This window comes from Mastomys coucha, unplaced genomic scaffold (assembly GCF_008632895.1).
Source record: "Mastomys coucha isolate ucsf_1 unplaced genomic scaffold, UCSF_Mcou_1 pScaffold22, whole genome shotgun sequence".
Classification (NCBI taxonomy): domain Eukaryota; kingdom Metazoa; phylum Chordata; class Mammalia; order Rodentia; family Muridae; genus Mastomys; species Mastomys coucha.
The window spans coordinates 57,336,273-57,355,772 of record NW_022196905.1 but is presented as its reverse complement, the minus strand read 5'-3'; the positions used below and the strand labels follow the sequence as shown (position 1 = coordinate 57,355,772).

The following is a 19,500-nucleotide window of genomic DNA, read 5'->3' as shown; positions in this document are numbered from 1 at the left end:
ACCAGTCTTTTCAAAGTTACTGACTACTATAGTCAGGCAAGAGCTTCTACTGGTGAATAAGCTATTAAATAGTTTAAGAAAAGAAATCCTTCCACATCAGGAGCACAGTGACATACATAAATTATAAGTTGCAAACACAAAAACCCCTCTGAGCTGGTAGGAAGCCATGGCAAACTTCAGCCTGCCAAAGGTTCATGTGAATGAGATTTAAGGACCCAAGTTTGCTGTAAGTCTGGGATAAGCCCACAGAATGACCTGGATATCCAAAGAATGGAAGAAACAAAACCCCAGGGCATTAGGAGAAATGTCAACTTCACATCAAGAGAGAGAGGGGGTCATGACCCCACAGTCCCTCTGGCTAATCAGGCTGCACAGGTTCTGATTTTAGAAGACTTCAAAAGCAGCCACGAGGGTGGTGTAGTGTGTGCAAAGTTCTGAGCAGAGAATGGGGCCAAGGGCTTGAGTTTAGGAAGGGCCTCCAACTCCCAGAGAGCGAATCTATTCCCCAAAAAAGGCTTTAACATTACACACCAGCAAATGAAAGACAGGTGAGTGAGTTACACACTGAGTTCGAATGTCACCAGGTACACAATAAATACATGCAGTCCCTGTGTGTTTAGTTATTTATTTAGAGAGTGGGGTGGAGGTGGTGATACTAAGAACCGGCTAATGGCCTCCACCTTCAGGGGCCAGCCAGCTGAGCATAGGGCCTGCAGAACTCAGTTCTCTCTCCCTGACTTCTTTCACAGGATCAGACATTCACTATCAGTAACATTCCTAGAGAACCAACACAGAAATCAAGCCTGACAAGAGATAAGGAGACAGCAGCTAACAGGAGCTACTGCTGGGAACCAGCCCACAGCTGGCTGGCTCTCCCATGCCAGAGAACACTCCAGTGTGACCAGAAGTTGAGACTTGCCGAACTCTGATCTACCCAGTACAATTAAATTCCATCTACCAAGAAGGAACTAAAGGCTCTGAATCCTAAGGGCAATTTCCAAAGTGGCACTCCATCTTCATTTAAAAGGGCAGAGGGAAAATACAATCAGAATAAGCCCAGGAAGGGTAGGGCATGCGTTCGTATGTACCGCACAGCCATCTTGGACTACTGTTAGAACTTCTGCTCTCCCAAACCCAGCAGAGGATTTCTAGGTTCCTTCAGCTGTGCCAGAGAACCTTGGGTGCGGGTGTCCTCCTCTGCTGCTTGCCAGTACAGATGCTTGCCACCCTCTGCTCTGCAGAGGACTGCTTAATTCACATCTCTACCTTTGAATTGTTTTTTCAACTGGACTCAAACGGCCAACCACCTCTTTAAAGAATCCCTCCTTTTTCCCTAGTTCCCAAGTGACCAGGCTCATACTTGGCAAGAGGCTTCTTTCTACTCATCCCTCCTTCTGTCAACTTTCAACCGTCAGGGTACACATATTCATTCCTCAGCATGAGCCCAGATCTCAAGTGCTGGTCAAGCCTGTGCTTAGTCCAGCCAGACCCAGCCCAGGCTCTGCCACTGGCCTATCCATCCCTGAATCCACTCACTGCTCTCCACACATCCTGAGGGGCAGGCTTCTGCTCATGGATCCTCCTCCAACCTCTACAAAAACACAGCTAACCAGCTGTCCTGGGGGTCCTCCCCTAAGGGTGTCAATAAACTACCTTATCTTACTCAGCTCCCATGTAAACAGCCTTTTTGTCAACAATCACAGGCATCCTGAGACTCCCTCCACCTAGAACATTCCCTCCTCCAATGCCTTCATTCATTCAGCTTCCTCCATAACTCCTGGGTGGGGGACCGTTCACTCACCCACCTACCCTGCTCATTTTAGAGTTCAGGAAAAGAAGCCACAAAGGGCTAGAGTGACTGGCATCGAGTCACAAAACTGGGGTGCACAGATCTAGCCAGACATTCCCAGTCGAGGCTGATTTCCCGTCATAGGATCTGCTCTGCCTGATGAAGCAGGGATGAAGTAATCTTTAGTGTCAGATTTCCTTATTTGGCTGAAACCCCTAAGTCTCCAAATAAATGATAATAACAATAATGATAACAATAGAACAACAACATATGCCCATATGCCTAGAAACATGTTGTAGGGGACTTCTCTGAGACCCAAACCTTACCAGTTTTCCACTACATGCTTAGTAGCAGTGATGCATGAAAGTGAAGACCTTTGGCACCCGCCCTGGATCTGCACGACAGGTTTGGGGGCAGAGTCACCCTTCCCTCCATCTACTCACTCTTCCCTCCATCTTCTGCTGCCATCTACCCACTCCTGATGACGCATATACGTATTAGAGCAATGTAAGACCACACACCTAAGTCATCACGCGGGAGCTCCAGGTCACTGTAGTCCTTTCTAAATACTCCCAAACCAGAGCATATCAGTGGCTCATCAACAGGAAACATGCTGTGTGTTTATCCGTGTAGGTATAAAGGTGTGTAAGCATGCACGTATGTACAGGCATGAAAAAAACCAGACATCAAGGCCAGGTGTTTTCCTCTATCGCTTGACAACTTTTTTTTTTAAGGTTGATTTATTTTTGTTTTATGTGATGGGTGTGTGGCCTGCATATATGTTGGCACACCACAAGTATGCAGTGACCTCGGAGGTCAGAAGATAATTTCAGGTCCCTTAGAACTGGAGTTACAGAAGTTTGGTAGACACTGAATGGGTGCTGGGAATAAAGCCCGGTCCCCTGGAAGAGCTCCAAGTGCTCTTAACTGCTGAGCCATCTCTCTAGCTCACTTACTTTTGATACTAGATCCCCAACTGAACTTGGAGTTCAACAACCCGAATCAACTATACTATTTATAGGCTAGCCAATGAGGCCCAAGGATCCTCGTGTCTCAACCCCCATTCCACCCCAATGCTGGGATTACAGGCTCTGATTCACTCACAATGAGACTGCATCCACATAGGTGCTAGGGATTGGACCTGACTTGACGAAGCTAGCTAGCACTTTACTAAGCCCTTTGCTGACTAAACCATTTCCCAGCCCTCCGGAAATCACATTTTAAAAGACAACTCTAGACAGGCAGTGGTGGCGCATGCCTTTCTTTAATCCCAGCACTTGGGAGGCAGAGGCAGGTGGATTTCTGAGTTTGAGGCCAGCCTGGTCTACAGAGTGAGTTCCAGGACAGCCAGGGCTATACAGAGAAATCCTGTCTCAAAACCAAAAAAAAAAAAAAAAAAAAGACAACTCTATTTAAGACAGCCATCTACAAACAATTCTGATTGCAATTACTCCTTTCCACATACCTACCTTCTCCTAGGTAAGGTCTCACTCTGTATGCACCATGGTGGACTTGCATAGTAAATATCAACCTGCACAGAGTCTGGAGCAGGCAAGATTCTCAGCAAATGTCTAAAGTCACCATCCTAGTCCACTGAACAGGAAGTGACGACCGAACATGAGAGCAGGGTTGGGTCTCCTGGTCTAACAGAGGATGCTTTTCCTGGGAGAAAGGCCATCTACACACCCCAGCCTCAGCAGACTAACACACTAGAGAGCTGCCTTAGTGTAATGTTCTCTCATGCACACCAAAGTCAAGTGGAATGGACTGAAACATCAGGGTGATGCAAGGTCCTAGGCATTAGTCACAGATTTCCAGAAATGAAAATATTTTAGAAATCCTTCCCCTCACTTGGAAACTTGGGAACATGGCTATTTCTGGAACAATAAGAAGGCCTTGACCATAGTATGTACACTAGTAGTATTTCATACTTATCATATAATTTGTTAATAATCATAAGACAAGGAGCCAGTCGCTTATTACTCATAAGTGGGTTTTTGTTTATTCTGAAGCCAAATTTGATATTTGGAAACTTACATTGTATTAAAAAAAAAAAAAACCTTGACAATAGAACAGTCACAAATGACTGTAAGCAATGATCTTGGGTTATTTTCACCTAATGACTGGTTTCCTTTGGGTCCACCCAGGAAAAATAACTTCCTTAAAATACCATTCTTGGCTAATTCTCTGCCGTTAGCAGGCCTACAATAGTAAACTTCACCCAACAAATAAACCTCCTATTTTTACAGTTTTCCAAAATTGGTGTGTCTATGTCTTTGGTTGGCCAACTTTTTCTAGTTTAAAAATCTTGGCAGTAAAAAATTCTTCCCAGTACATAGAGAGTAAAAGGAGCAGACACTGTAGAGCACTCTGCGTGGCTCAGCAAAGGGGGACAGCAGAGCTGTGACCTTGGACAAGGACCTCAGGCTCCAGGGGGCAGAGACCAGTGTAATTTCTCTGCCCCGTGTCCCCGCCCCTCTGCCCCCATGTTCTTCTTATCTGATCTGAATGAGCTGATGCCTGACCAGAGCATCGTGTTCCTGGTCTGTCCTACTGAGTAAGAGCTTATGTTTAACCCCAGCACCACCTGACAAAGCAACAGGCAGCACGGGAAGCAGGACAGCAAGCACAGAGAGATACAGACAGCTAGTCCAGATTCCCTGCCAGTGCGTGGATGAGAGATGGGCATGCGCAAGTACGCATGTGGGAGCACACACTGTGCATGCATGCAGAAGCCAGGAGGGTGTTAGAGGATGCCAGGTGCCATGTTCTGTTCTCCCGTTCTCCACCTTATGCTTCTGACGTGCACTCTCTCACTGAACCCAGAGAGCTGCATTCCCACGGATCCTCCTATCTCCTCCCCACACTGTGCTGTGGTTGCAGGTGTGTACATGGCATACCTGGATTTTCACATGGATGTTGAAAGATTTGAACTCATTTAGAGTACTAGAGTACCAAGTGTTCCTACCCATTGAGCCATTTCCCTGGCCCGTAACTATAAACACCCTAGCTGTAATCACCTCAGCCATGGAGGGCTCCACTTTTCTCATGTTTAAGAAGAGGAAGAGCTGAGATTGTAGCTCAGAGGTAGAGTGCTTGCCAGGCATCCACAGGGCCCTAGGTTCAAGTCCCACTACCGTAAGAGAAGAATGATGGTAGCAATAGTAAATGAAAAGAAGAAACAGAACAGGCAACTGCAGCCTTCTCTGCCCACAAATGCAATGAGGTAGTGTTGATGAATCATGCTTAAGTGCTAATCTGGCTCAGGAACTGCTCTACACTAAGTAGCTAAATGCTACGTAGCCTGAAGGAAAACTATTTATCCCATTTTACTGATGTTTAGAAACAGTGAGACAGAACTGACTCCAAGGACCCTTGGTGGACATGGATGAAGATTTATGGATTCTGGTCCGAGCTGCAATCACAGAAACAAATTCTACTTGGGACAAGAATACAGTGGTCACTCAATACCATATGCTCATCTATCAGCAACAGGAGCCAAGGGAAGTCTAAGACACCCAAGCCAAAGAGAATAACTGAAATATGGTTCTATCAGTCATGTCTATAAATCCAAGCTAAAGAAAGCTTGGCAAGAGACATGTGGTGGTGCAAACCCACAATCCCTGCATGGAAGGTCTAGGTAGGCATCCATGAGTTCCAGGCCAGCCTAGGCTACAGAGAGACCAGGATGAGAAAGAACAGGGAAAAGGAAAGGAGGAAGGGAGTAAAAGAAGAAATGGGGTGGGGAGGGGTAGGGAATCCAGTCACCAATAAAATGAAAACCCCATCACCTGGAAATTGACCTCTTGGATCTACCTCATTGCCCTTAACATCCTTCCAATCCTGACCCATCTTTAACTTTCCACCATGGTTTCTCTCTGGTCAAGATTTCCTGGTATGTACGGATACTGAAAGTATGTTACCTACAACTAGCTTTACCCTTGTATATCTACTTTCAAAAGCTGAATGGAGTTGATCATTTTATACCTTTCTCCTAAGAAAAGAAGTTCCAATTCCAGGGGACAAGATCCTTTCCAAGTTCTGCCAACTTGTTTCTTAATGAGAACACCTTCTCCTACCCAGACAGCACAGCTCTCACAGATGAAGACTGAGGTACTTAGAGCCATACAAGTCAACCTTTAATCCTAGCTTAGGACTCGTGCTGTTCGGCATGGTGACTACAGGGAGTAATGAATGCATCATACTCTTGGGAAGAACTAAGGCAACAGATACGAAGTGTCTCTCCATAAAAATAGTAAGGATGTAAGATAAGGTGTATGCCAGTTGGCTAGATTTAGTCATTATGTACTGTAGATATGTCAAAACATCATGGTAAGTATAGTAAATAGAATTTTATCTGTTCATAAGGCATCACACTTTAACAATGGCTATGATGGGGCCAGAGGAATGGCTCAGCTCTTTTAAGAGCACTGGTTGCACTTGCAGAGAACCAGGGTTCAATCCCAGCACCCACATGACTGCTATCAACTCCAGTTTCTGGGGATACAAACCCCTCTTCTGGCCTCCACTGGTACTACATACACCAGCAAAAACACATAGGAAGGGCCAATAACCACACTAGGATCATAATTACTCCAAGAGTCAGGTAAGTTATGAAACTTGACTACTCCCATCATAATGGCTGGCACACATAAAGTATTCAGATACGTAATCATCTCTTCCTCTCCTTGATGTTTTAATGCTAACTCAGTTTCCCTCCTCTTAAATGTCCAATATAGGTAATGCTTTTCCAAACAAAATCAATCATCCTTATTGAAGGAAAGGAAATACATTATGCATGTAGCTCATTTCCTATGAGTCTTCCTGGGAATAAGAGAACTAAATAAATGGCCCAGTGTGTCACCACAGCCCAGTGCCAGGGAACACTCTGCCACACTGGGCCCCAACTGCTCTCACTCTGCAAAGGCTCAGGCCATACTTTCTACCTGTTCGCAGTTCACACAGCTGCTCTCCCAGACCACAGGCCTCATGTTAATGATACCCTTCATAGGTAAAGGATCTCCATTTACCCCAACCACTGCTCACAATTCCTACCCACCCTGTTTCTATCCTATGCCCATCATGATCTGAAATTCACAAGTATGCTCTTATGTGGTTAAATAAAGTTATGAGGAATACAATACATTGTTTCAAACATATGCATAGTTTGACTCATAAGTCAGCAAGGCAATATTTAATGTATACAAAACCCAAAGACAAGAAATTTGGGGTTAAGTTTAGCCATAAACTAGCTATGAGAACTTAGTGACCAAAACTGACTTCATTGCTCTGGTTCATTGCCAGCTTCTTTATGCAGAAAAGAACAAACAGAATCACATTCAAAGCTCCATACCACTTACTTTGAACAACAGGACTAAGTTCCATCAGAATTAACCACACCCGAGCCACAACCATTAACAGGATGTGCTGAGATGAAAGAAAAGGCTCCTTCACTTCTGAATCTACCCAAGTCCCAATAATTTGGTTAGAATAAAAGGCCTTTCCCAAGGTTAAAAAAGTCTGGTGTCAGAAGATGTTATGCAAGCTACTAAAAGTGGGAAGCAGACAACAGTCCTACCCCACTGTGACAGCTGGGACACACAAGAATGTGGGAGTGGGGGTGGAAAGATTATAGGAGCTGCAGGATGAGGAAATCTGTCAGACTGCCTCTCCTAGAATGAGAGTGAAGCTTCCCTCATGATACCTCTACGATATGGTTGCCTAAATAAGACCCGAACAAGGACACCAATAGACATGTTAAAGCAGAAATCCCATGACAACTACATGTAACTACGGGATGCCCAGAGTGGAAGAAATCGTCTTCCACCACGGAGGAGCCCCCTAATTAATTATCCAACACCAAGTAGTCTTGAAATCATAGACATATTAACACTGAATTGATTCAGCAGGGTTGTATTCGTGTATTTAGGGATATATATATATATATGTATATATGTATATATACATATATGTATTGTATGTATATATGTATATATACATATATGTATATGTATGTATGTATACGTGTGTGTATATGCTTGCCAGGGCTATGAGAAGGGAGGGATGGGAGGAGGAAAACACATGGGGGGCACTGGGGAAAGGAAGGTGGGAAAGAGTATATAGGCAGCATATGCTGGATTTTACAATTTAAAAAGAAAAGAGGACACAAACGTGGGGGTGGGAAAGAGCTGTGGATCTGAGAGCGGTTTGGTGAAGGGGTTGCCTAAGATCAAACCACATTGTATGAAAGTCTCAAAAGAACTAATAAAAATATATAGGAGGAGAGCAAAAGAAAAAAACAGACTTGTCAAAAACAAGGCAAAGGGCTGGACTCACAGTAGTTCTCAACCTGCAGGTCTCCACCACTTCAGAGGGGACCACACAAACCTTTCACAGGGAGTCGCCTAAGAACATCAGGGAAGCACAAGTGTTTACATTATGATTCATAATAGTTGTAAAATTACAGTTATAAAGCAGTAACAAAAATAATTTTATGGTTGGGAGAACCACAACACGAAGAACTGTATTAAAGGGTCCCAGCATCAGCAAGGTTGAGATGCACCGGACTGGAGCTATGGCTCAGCAGTTTAGAGCACTTGCAACTCTCCCAGAGGACCAGAGTTTGGTCCCCAGCATCCATGTCAGGTGGCTCACAACCACCTGTAACTCCAGCTCCACAGGATCTGGCTTCCTCCTACACTCATGTGCACATACCCATACACACACACACACACACACAATTTAAAAATAACCAATCTTTTTTTTCTTAAGTGAAAAACAAGGCAGGCAATCTTAGAAAGCGGCCCTGAATAGCTCAGGCATATCAGGAAATTTCCACTAGTGCTTCCTAATGATGCTTTCCCATAGCCTACCACACTGTGACCTCTGTTTGCCCTTTCCTAAGGATGTCACTCGGACCTCACCTTCTATTCTCCCCATAACCCTGGCTGAGCCATACATACACAGTCGTGGTCAAACTGCAATCAATCTTCCCTCACAGGTCTCCTCCCCCACCTAAACTACACAATGCTCAAAGGATGGGAGTGTCCTCTCTGTTCCCTCCCTCAGCACCTCACACTGTGTGCAACCATCATCCACTCACCCCAACTACCCACCTAACCAGGTCCTAACAGACTATGTTTACAAATGGTCTTCAGTTTCCTATGCAGATTCTGATGTTAGTCAAAAATAGAGTTTACAAACGCAAGGAAACAAAGAAGAAACAGATATGAAGGGTTTTTTTTTTTTTTTTCTTTTTAGAATGAGAAAACAGGCTCAGCAAAATTAACCTGAACAGTTTGGGTCAAAATAAGCCAACAGAGCTCGTGCATCTCTTCTTGTCATAACACAGACAGATATAAAATAATCTGCAGGAAAGGGCATGAACACTAGGAAAAGACCTTCCCATCTTATTTTTTTTTTCAGATAAGTCTAACAAAACATTGTCGCATACTACATTCCTGTTAAGATTATCAAAATCTAGCTCACAGCCTTAGCTGTCATCTTCCTTGGAGAAACATTTGCACCATGTGATAGAAGTGGAAGCCAAGAGAACGTGCCAGTTGAAGTGAAAAGAGGGTGCCAACAGACTAGCCTGTACGCCCCTGCGAGCAGAGACAAGACATGCTGACTAAGGTGGAAACGGAGACGGCTGGCTCCAGCTGTGGAGAGCACACTGGCATCATGCATCTCAAAGGACGTAGGACTTCAACTCAGAGTTGGTCATATCACCGACCAACTCTGAGCATCCCACCTTGTTTGGCACAACCCGAAGAGTCTCTCTTGGTCCTTTCCCCTGGCACTCTGTAACTGTTCTGCTGTCTACTGTGGCCAATGTAATGAATGTGCCAAAAAAAAAAAAAAAAAACCTCTGCTACTGTCACAAAAAAAAACCCCAAAATTTTATTAACATCAGACCACCAAACCCAGGCAAGGACACAGGGCAATGGGAACTTTCCTTATTACTAATAGAAATGCAAAATGGACAGTTTGGACATCCCTCACAAAAATAAATGAACTCTATTGTATGACCCAGAAATGTTCCATAGTCGCCACCCAAAAACATAGAAAATGTAAGCCCACGGAACAGCCTATAAACATGATAGCAATGGCTTTAGTTATAATTGACAAAATTTAGACACAACTAAGGTCCTCTTCTAAAGGGAAATAAGTCAACCACAAACCACCCAAATAATGGGATGTTATTAAGCAGTAAAATCAACAAACGAAGCTCTATCAAGCCTGGGGGTTGCGGGGTTGTGAGGATGTCCAGGGATCTATCAGGAGCTCTGGCTGCTCTTCCAGGGAACTGGAGTCTGATACCCAGCACCCACACGCTGGCTCGCAACTGTCCATAACTATAGTTCCAGGGGTTCTGATGCCCTCACCTGACATCTGCAGGCACTCACCTGGCCCACATACATGCAGGCAAAACACACGTACTCATAAAATAAAAATTAAAAAACAAACGAGAAAATAGAAAGGTATATTAGTAGATAAAAGGAGCCAATCTAGAAAATTGTGCATGGTACGATTTCCACCACACGACGCTCTCTGTAGAGAAAAAACACATAGACAGTAAGTGTTCGTTGCAGGTTCATAGGGGAGAATGGGAGAGGGTTTTGGAGGCCATCAAACTGTTCTGTAGGGCACTGAAGGCTGGTGCAGCTCAGTATTCCTTCTGTCCATGCCCAGAGAGGGCCAATGCGATGTCGGGAAGTGTGAGGAAGGTGTAGGCAGGGCTGGGCAGGAAACCTCTGTATCTTCCACTCAATTTTTCTCTGAGACAAACATCATTTCCTTCTTATTTATTCTATCCTGACTGCCTTCAACTCCCTATGTAAATTGAGCTAGCCTCAACCACCCAGAGATCTGCCTACCTCTTCATCCCAGGTGTTGGGGTTAAAAGCCAGGAGTGTCACATCTGGCTCTAATACCACTTTAAATGTATTTTTGTAAGAAAGGAGAAGAGGCAAAGTATCATTTTCATCAAACACTACTCTAATTCCTAGACTGTGAAAATATTCTAATGTTATGTTGGGCAAAGATGTAAGTACAAAGAGGAGTGAAGACCAAAGACTTTGAACTTGATAAACTGAATGGTTACTACATAAAAAATTCAATTTTTTAAAAAAGGTGCTGGAGTATTAGGTACAAATGTTTTCTTTCACTTTGGTTCCCTAGACAGCCAATTTCAAGATCACTGGTTTTCTTTTTTATGTTTAAAAAATAATAAAAAACAAAACACACACACACAAAAAACCCAAAAAACAAAAACAAAAACAAAAAAAAACAAACCAAAAACCTAAATCATGGCATGTTTTAAAGAAAATATGAGAGCCTTGTTACTCACAGTGCAGTCCCCAGACCAGTCAAATCACCCAGGCGCTCATTAGAAATAATATTCCCATCTAGACCAACAAAACCACAGCCATATTACCTGGGATAGCCATGGGACTTATACACACTGAGATAAAGCACTCCATGATGGTTTTCACACCACACCATACATGCTCCAGGCTTTCCCTGGGCAATTCTGTCTGACAAGCCTAGCCCCACCCTTCCCTTTCTGATATTCTCTACTCACCCAATGAATGATTAATCAGAGATGCCCCAGGAAAAGGGCAGAGGATAGTGGGGTTTTGACAAACGTGAACTACTAGGATACAGACATGCAGCCTAAGATGCGTTAGCCAACTCATCCAAGGAACAGACTATGATTAACCTTGTTGTCATGAGAAGGCCTGCTCTGGGCTATGTTCTGCTGGAGACAGTCTTCCACTCCAGCATTCCTTCATTCTCTCTTCATAAGGAGTCACTGGCCCAAGACACTCTGCATCACTACAGGCAGAGATAAAGTCCTCCCCCCCACCCCCCGTAGCTGTACTTAAGTATGGCTTACTCCAGGTGTGCTTAGCAGAGGCAGCACATTTTCCAAGTTCAAGGGATGATCTGACTATGATTAAGGAATTCTTCACTCTTTATTAAACTTAAGCAACCACTAATTAAATGCAGCATTAATCTAAAGAAAGCATCTGTGCTTTAAGGCTACATCTCATGGACAAACCAACACAGGACTGACTTCAAGCAAGTCGGCAGCACTGCCTATATAAACACTGGCAGCAGACAGGTGGACCCCTCCCAGGAAAGGAACTCTGAAAGTGGCTGTGTTGTGCTCTGGAAGAGCAAGTCCAGCTGACAGCTGGCACCCAAGGTGGGCTACTCTGGCCCACAGAGCACCTCCGCAGTGAATAAATATAAGCTCGAAGCCAGGACAGGACTTGCCTGAGGCTGTGGTTAGGAGCAGCTGATCAAAGAACAAGACACACTTGTACTCTTGAATAATAACAAACTGCTCCAGGAAAGCAGATTGAGCACAACCAGCAAGACAGGTCACTTCAAACACTGAAAAACAACAATGTGGCCTTCCTTCCTCACTGCCCCAGTCAAGGCTAACTCCATCACCTCCTAACAGAGACACAGCAGCCTGAGCACAGCCCAAGAAACCCCATCCACAGCATGCAGCAGTGGGCAGCACCGTTCCTTTCCTCCCATCTGTAATTAACAGCAAGTCCACACCCAGCCCAGTGTTTAGAACGCTCATTCACCTGGCCTAGAATCCCCTCTAAGACCTGGAGTGACCTCCCTGTACCAGACCCCTGCTGCTGGGTCCCAGAGCAAGCTTAAGTTCACAACTCGCCCCACCCAGTCCTCACATTTCTCTACTTCTCTTTCTAGCACTGACCACCAGCTGAAACTACCTTGCTTATCATTTGCTTCTCTGTCTCTCCAGATTAGAAATGTAAAGACCACAAAAACAGGGAACTGGTCTACCTCTCTACGGTTGAAACCACCCTCCCCACTCCTCACAACAGCCTAACATACAGCAGATATACTCTTAAGTACCCATATGTTAAGTGCCAGTGGGCAAAAACAAAATATAAAAAGCTTTGTTTTATTAATTAGGATTCAATTACTCATTTAAAAAGTTATTCCTTTCCTAAAACATTTTTAAAATATTTGCCTTATAAAACTAGGTGTGAGCTACACATGGAGGTTGGTGCCTGTTTTTAATCCCAACATGTAGGAGGAAGAGTCAGGAGGATCTACACGAGTTTATAGGAAGACTGCCCTGCCACACCCCTGCAACCTCCCCCCCCACCCGCACCCCCTACACATACACACATACTTCAGAAGGCAGAGGCAGGGAGATCACAAGTTTGGGGACAGTCAGGACCATATAGTGACACTCTTTGTCTCAAAGAAAAACAAAAATGAAAATCTTCAATGTGCAGTTTTTTAAGGACAAACCTATTGTGTAAAATGCACCTCTTTACCCAACATACACTCTCTGAATAAACTATAAGACCTAGAAAATAATACATGACCCAAACCCATATGAAAAGACCTTGAATTTAAGACACAGCAGACCTGCCTGCATTTTTATATGCTATTTTCCATTTTCATTTGTCAACTGATATATACACATATACTCAACATCCTGTGAAACCAGCAATAGCCCTAGTCACAATCCTTATGGGGCAGGCGGGTTTTCTGAGATCAGCTTTCACGAACAGATACACAGAGGCAGAGAGTCAATCGTCAGACAAGCTCAAAGCTGTCTGGCTGGGGGAACATCTGCAGGTTTAGTCTAAAGATGAGAAAGCTTGAGAAGTTCCTTTGTACTATTTTATGGGGAAGGGGGAGACAAGTGTCCCCAGGAAGATTCATGAAGAAAGTGTACTCAAAGCCCTGCCCCATTTTTTATTCAAAGCACACTGGTACCCACACTCTAATTCATGTCTAACTAAAAGCAGAGCAATGGCGTGCTCCTTTAAAAAACAAACAAACAAACAAACAAACCCAACCTACTAAACCATTTCCCATCTAGGTTGTATTCCTTCATATTAAATTGCTCTCTTCACTCAAGGAAAATGGCAGCTCAGGTGTCGATCTCCATCAACATCCCCCACCCCCCTTTTCCTTCCCTGCCAGGTGCAGAGCCTCAGTTCCAAAGGTCAAAAGGGAAAAGAAATCAGCGGAATGATACGCAGGTGTTGTGTGTGTGCATATGAGTGATCTTAGGCATTTTTAAAATTGAATATAAAAGCACGTTAGGACTATGTCCATCGCGTGTGTTAGCTATGCCTTTGTCTTCCGAGTTTAGACCATTCTCTACTAGAAAACAGAAAGTCTTCACCATAAACCAAGCACGGGTTTGCACAAGTCCCCATTAGCTCAAGCTGTAATTTATAATAATTTCACCAGCTACCCAGCTACGGGGGGTGAAATCTGTCTCTATCTATCTATCTATCTATCTATCTATCTATCTATCTATCTATCTATCTATCTATCTATCTATCTATCTGGGCATGGAAGCACACAACTTTAATTCCAGGACATGAGTGTTCCGACTAAGTACTGCTGGATAGAGCTCTGTCAGTCTGAGGCCATCTTGATAAACCTAGCCAGTTCCAGGACAGCCAGGGGTACACAGTAAAACCCTTTCTCAAAAAGGGACAGGTAAGGAGACATTTGCTCTAAAAATACTGAGTGGGTTTGTTGTTGTTGTTTGCTACTGGCGGGTTTGTTGTTGTTGTTGTTGTTGCTTGCTATTGGCAGCATCAGGTTTTAACACCAGTTCAGGAAAAGCATGACTCTAAATCAGAATCAAGCTATGAGCACAGTGTGGCTGTCTGAACTCCTCAGAAGTATCTCCTCTTGAAGGAGGCCGAGTCTTCACAGAGGTCCTCCATGCTATTTGAAAGGAGGCTTTGGTCGGCAGCAAAGTAAACAAAGTTCCATCTCACTCCTAAGTGAACAGCCACTTAGTAAACATGCACCAGAGAAGAAAACTAAAAACACAGAAGCTATAACAAGTTTTTTTTGTTTTTTTGTTTGTTTGTTTTGATTTGTTTTTAAGAAACAGCAGATCTTTACAATTTACACCTTGCTGGTGTTGGAATGAAAGATGTCTGTGAAGCCCAATTTTTCTTTTTACAGCACAATATTAAAAACCAGCTGGGCGGTGGTGGCGCACGCCTATAATCCCAGCACTTGGGAGGAAGAGGCAGGTGGATTTCGGAGTTCAAGGCCAGCCTGGTCTACAGAGTGAGTTCCAGGACAGCCAAGGGCTACACAGAGAAACCCTGTCTGGGAAAAACAAAAACAAAAACAAAACCAACAGTAGCAATAAAGCAACTCAGGCCTGCACCTTTAGAATATATATATATATACTCTGAATCGCTTCGTAAACTACAGTAATGCTTCTTTTTTTTTAAGTTTAGCATTACATAGAAAAGTTAAGGGATGGGCTGGAGAGATGGTTTAGCGGTTAAGAGCATTAACTGCTCTTCCGAAGGTCCTGAGTTCAACCCCCAGCAACTACATGGTAAGCTCACAACCATCTGTAATGGGAGATGTGTGTGTGTGTGTGTGTGTGTAAAATAAACTTTAAAAAAAGTTAAGAGAGTCTTTAAAAATAAAGGTGTGGACATTATCATTCTTTCCCAGTAGAAAATTATGCACAGGCTCAAAATTCTTCTACAGGAGCACCACGGCTTCTGGAAGAGACCCTGGTGAGGACTCCAGATTGGAATGATGCTCCTTGGTATAGTCTCCTAACTAAACCTTATCTAGTTTCTGTCTCCACTTTATTACCCAAGTGACAGGTGAAGCCACATCTGCTCCCAAGCAGGTAGTCAGAAAAATGTAATTAGGAAAACACACACACAAACTGGAGATGTAACCCTTATTTAATTACTACCTATAAAGAATTAGAGACAAGCTAACGGGTTTAAGTTGTTACTCAGCTACACAAGCACGCGAGCGTAAAAGAGAGAGAGAGAGAGAGAGACAGACAGACAGAGACAGGCACACACACAGGCAGACACGCACACACACACACACACACACACACACACACACACACACACACACACACGGACAGACCAACGGACCCCACAAGAGGAACTGGGCGTCTTTCATGGCTGGGAGCAATGCATCAGTCAAAACACACAGAACCCAGGCAAGGCTGAGGGAATCCTGGCAATTCCGCCAACTTTTTTAGTTTAAGAGCCGTGCGCCGGCCTGGATTTCTAAGGCTCGGCTCTGAAAGCGCGAGTGTTGCAGTCATAAAACTTTGTGCAGACAGAAAGTTACGTTTCATACAATCAGATCTCGGACCAGCAAGTTAACAACCTAAAAGCCTGGCAACATCCTCGGCGACCCACTCCGGCCGCCCCAAGCAAAGAGGATCCTGGACAGCATGGTCGGTCCCACAGGCTGGGACTACACCTGGAGCTCGCTCGCGGGCTGTGCCTCAGTCTCCCCAGCTGGGGAACGGGCGCGACGCCTTCTGGGAGGCAGGGTCGCGGGGCCGAGAGGAGGAATGAATGAAAAGTAGCTCGGCGCTCGCTCGAACGGCCTGGCGTCCGCCTCCCCCCGCGCTGCGGTTCGGCAGTTGGAGGGCCCCGGTAGCTCTGAACCCGCCGCCGCCGCCGCCGCCGCCGCCTACCTTGGCCACCCAGCTGAACAATGGTGACATCGCGGGCCCGGCGGCGGCTCCTAGCCCGCCGCTCCCGCTCACACGCGCCGGCCCGTGGGCCTGCCGACCGGGGGCGGGCTCCGGGCGCGACGGGGTGCGGGCATCGTCCCGAGACGGCGGCCAGCCCGCGGGCTCCTCCTCTCCCCGCGCGTCACCACCCGAGAGGTCGCGCCCGCCGGGCAGACGGCGAGAAAGGGAAGTGGGCGGGGAGCGCGGGGGAGGGGGCGGAGACGCAGGGGCTCCTCCGACCACGCCCCTCGGATGGTCACGCCCCGCCCCGCCCACCCGGACCTGCTCACGCGGGAAGTCGGGACGAGCAGGGGTCGCCCCCTGTGGACGCCCCGGGGTGTTCAATTCCTGTTGCCTGAGGTTGGGTACGACTCTCCCGGTCTCCGAAGCTTTTCTTACAACTTCAGAAATCTTAAATCTTTCTCGCTCTCTTCCTCTGATTTGATTAAAAAAAAAAAAAAACAGAATTGGCGAGAACGCAAGGCTGCCCTTTCTTTCTCCCTCCTCTTATTTCAAAACCCGATTTCGAACAGCGAGCATCCTAGCTTTCCAAGGGTGGCTCCCAACCCCACTGCGTTTCTTCCTAACTTCTCGGGACAGCCGGGGACAGAAGAGGCAGTGTTACCCAGCCTCTGGTCCTTTTAAGTATGGTATGGCTTCGTAAAACCCGGCTACCTAGACAAAAATGGTGCACGGGCAAAGAGGGCCTCTCCAACCTGAAGGTAAAGGGTCCCTTTGCCGGTCAGGCAGCGGGGCGGGGTGAGATCATGACTGCTACAAGGGTTAAACTGACTTTCCAATCCAGACGCTCCCAACTTCCACGTGGAGAAAATAAAAGTCCAAAGGTCTGAAGTACCTGATGCAGTTATGTGTCAGAAGTGCTCACCGTACCTCCACCCACTGGCCAACCCAGCCCAGAATCCTCTTCTTTCCACTGATTGTGAATGACCTTCAGTATATTTTAATAGTCACCAAACATTTGGTATCTTAGCAATCGTTAGTTATCTGTTGCCACTTCACAAGTTGTCTCCAAATTGATGGGTAACAAGTCACTTGCGTAGGGACTCAGGCGCCTAAGTGGGTGTCTGTGACTTCAGGCGGGCAATGAGGTTGGGCCGCATGTATCCCAGACCTGGATGGGATAGAAGAATCCACCTCCGAGCCAACACAGACTTGCTCCTAGGATTCAGGACCTCTTGGGAGAGTTGGACCTTAGAGGCTCGAAGACTTGGTGGTCCCATCACAGAGTTGATCACTTTGTACCTCAGCATGAGTGTCCCAAAGCAGGAGTCAGTTCTTTTGTTAATCTCCAAAGTGACATCTCAGCCCTTCTGCATTTTATTTCTTTTTTTTTTAAGATTTATTTATTATTACATGTAAGAACACTGTAGCTGTCTTCACACAATACCAGAAGAGGGCATCAGATCTCATTATGGATGGTTGTGACCCACCATGTGGTTGGTGAGATTTGAACTCAGGACCTTCAAAGGAGTAGTCAGTGCTCTCAACCGCTGAGCCATCCCTCCAGCCCCTGCATTTTATTTCTTAATGCAAGGAAAGAAGCCAGTTCTATTTGGGGGAGATTGCCCAAGGGCATGCAAAATAACAGGAGAAGGCTGTGTTCTCTTTCCCCTTCCCAGTGAAGCACATGAGTAGGAGATAAGCCATAAAGGCATGAGCAAAATCAAGAGTGATAACATTTCAAGGCTCAATTAGAATCATATAAAAGGAACTAGGCATGTCTTTGGGACCTGTGGGGTCTTCATTAATCAGTGACATTCCCGGAAGGTCACCAAGAAGGATGGATGGAAAGGACTTCGAAGCCTATTAGCCAAATGGTCCACCTGTTATCACACAACATTCTGGAACAGATAGAAAAGAAAAAAGCTAAAAGCTCTATTAAAGCGAGAGCCTTTCTCTGCGACCTCACTTCTCAAGGAGAGTAGCGGGGCCAGCAACCTCAGCATGGACTGTCAATCCATTAGCGATACAGAAGCCCAGCCTCTCAGTCACGACTTTCATCGTGATATGTATGTTTTGGCTTTTGTCCGCAGTTACTGGTTTATAAGCCCTTTCCAAAGGGCAACTATAGAAGTGAATTTCTCTTCTCCAAGGGAGGTCACAGAAATTCTTAATCTGCCCCCACATTCTTCATGGATCTGGCCTTAAATGAGCTCTCTGACCTGTCTATTCTAGTCCAATAACAGGTCAGAACAAACAAACAAAAAAGCCTCCCTCATTCGTGATGGGGCCTGCCCATCTCTGGAGGAAGGAATGCTGCTCAGGGAGGCCATGTAGAACAGTAACATAGACAAGCCTTGTTGGGTTTCCCTGGCCTATACTAATATATGGTCTATTAGTAATCATGACCATATAAAGAGGGATCCATAAAAACCCAAAAGACAGGACATAGCTTTTGAGTGGTGGAACATATAGCAGTTACTGGAGAGTGTTAAGCTTAGGAAAGGCAAAGGACTTTACATGCCTCCCCCAAAATTCACTCTGGCATCTTATTTGTATCCTATAAAGCAGTGGTTCTCAACCTATGGGTCAAGGGGTTGCATATCAGATATCCTGTATATCAGATATTTACTTTTTTTTTTTTTTTTTTTTTTTTGGTTTTTCGAGACAGAGTTTCTCTGCGTAGCCCCGGCTATCCTGGAACTCACTCTGTAGACCAGGCTGGCCTCGAACTCAGAAATCCACCTGCCTCTGCCTACATCAGATATTTACATTGTGATTCATAACAGCAGCAAAGTGACATTTATGAAGTAGCAAGGGAAATAAGTGTATGGTTGGGGGTGTGTCACCACAACATAAGGACCTATATGAAAGGGTTGCAGCATTAGGATGGTTGAGAGCCACTGCTACAGAGAATCCGTTCATAGCTGGTGTTTCCCCGAGCTGCACCAATTTACTGAACCTGAGGAGGCAGGTGTGGGGACCTTAATTTATAGAAGTCGGGTCAGAAGTTCAGGTAAGGCAAATCTGGAATAGGAGAGGCACACGTTTGTAATCCCACCAGTCTGGAGTCTGAGTAAGGATCATGAGTTGCAGGCCAGCCTGAGCCATATAAAGACCAACTGTTTTAGGGTTTTACTGCTGTGAACAGGCACCATGACCAAGGCAACTCTTTTTTTTTTTTTTTTTTTTTTTT

At 45.3% G+C, this 19,500-nt stretch overlaps 1 protein-coding gene and 1 long non-coding RNA gene across 6 annotated transcripts in view; one reads left to right on the top strand and one right to left on the bottom strand.

Annotated features, from left to right (window-relative positions):
- The window catches only part of Tbc1d1 (TBC1 domain family member 1), a 199,481-nt gene that overhangs the window by 109,950 nt on the left and 70,031 nt on the right, over nucleotides 1-19,500 (bottom strand). The window contains exon 1 of one of the 5 annotated variants that reach the window (XM_031342387.1): nucleotides 16,305-16,555. The exons of 3 other annotated variants lie outside the window; for them this stretch is intronic. In XM_031342387.1, the coding sequence (XP_031198247.1) occupies nucleotides 16,305-16,334 (30 nt within the window). In that variant the 5' untranslated portion in view covers nucleotides 16,335-16,555. Of the gene's footprint in view, nucleotides 1-16,304; nucleotides 16,556-19,500 lie in introns of those variants that run through there. One more of the 5 variants, XM_031342388.1, reaches the window with a different exon arrangement.
- Nucleotides 19,173-19,500, top strand: part of LOC116071014 — a 2,278-nt gene continuing 1,950 nt past the window's right edge. Inside the window, exon 1 of the long non-coding RNA XR_004110671.1 lies at nucleotides 19,173-19,320. This is a non-coding gene — a long non-coding RNA (uncharacterized LOC116071014). The remainder of the gene's footprint in view (nucleotides 19,321-19,500) is intronic.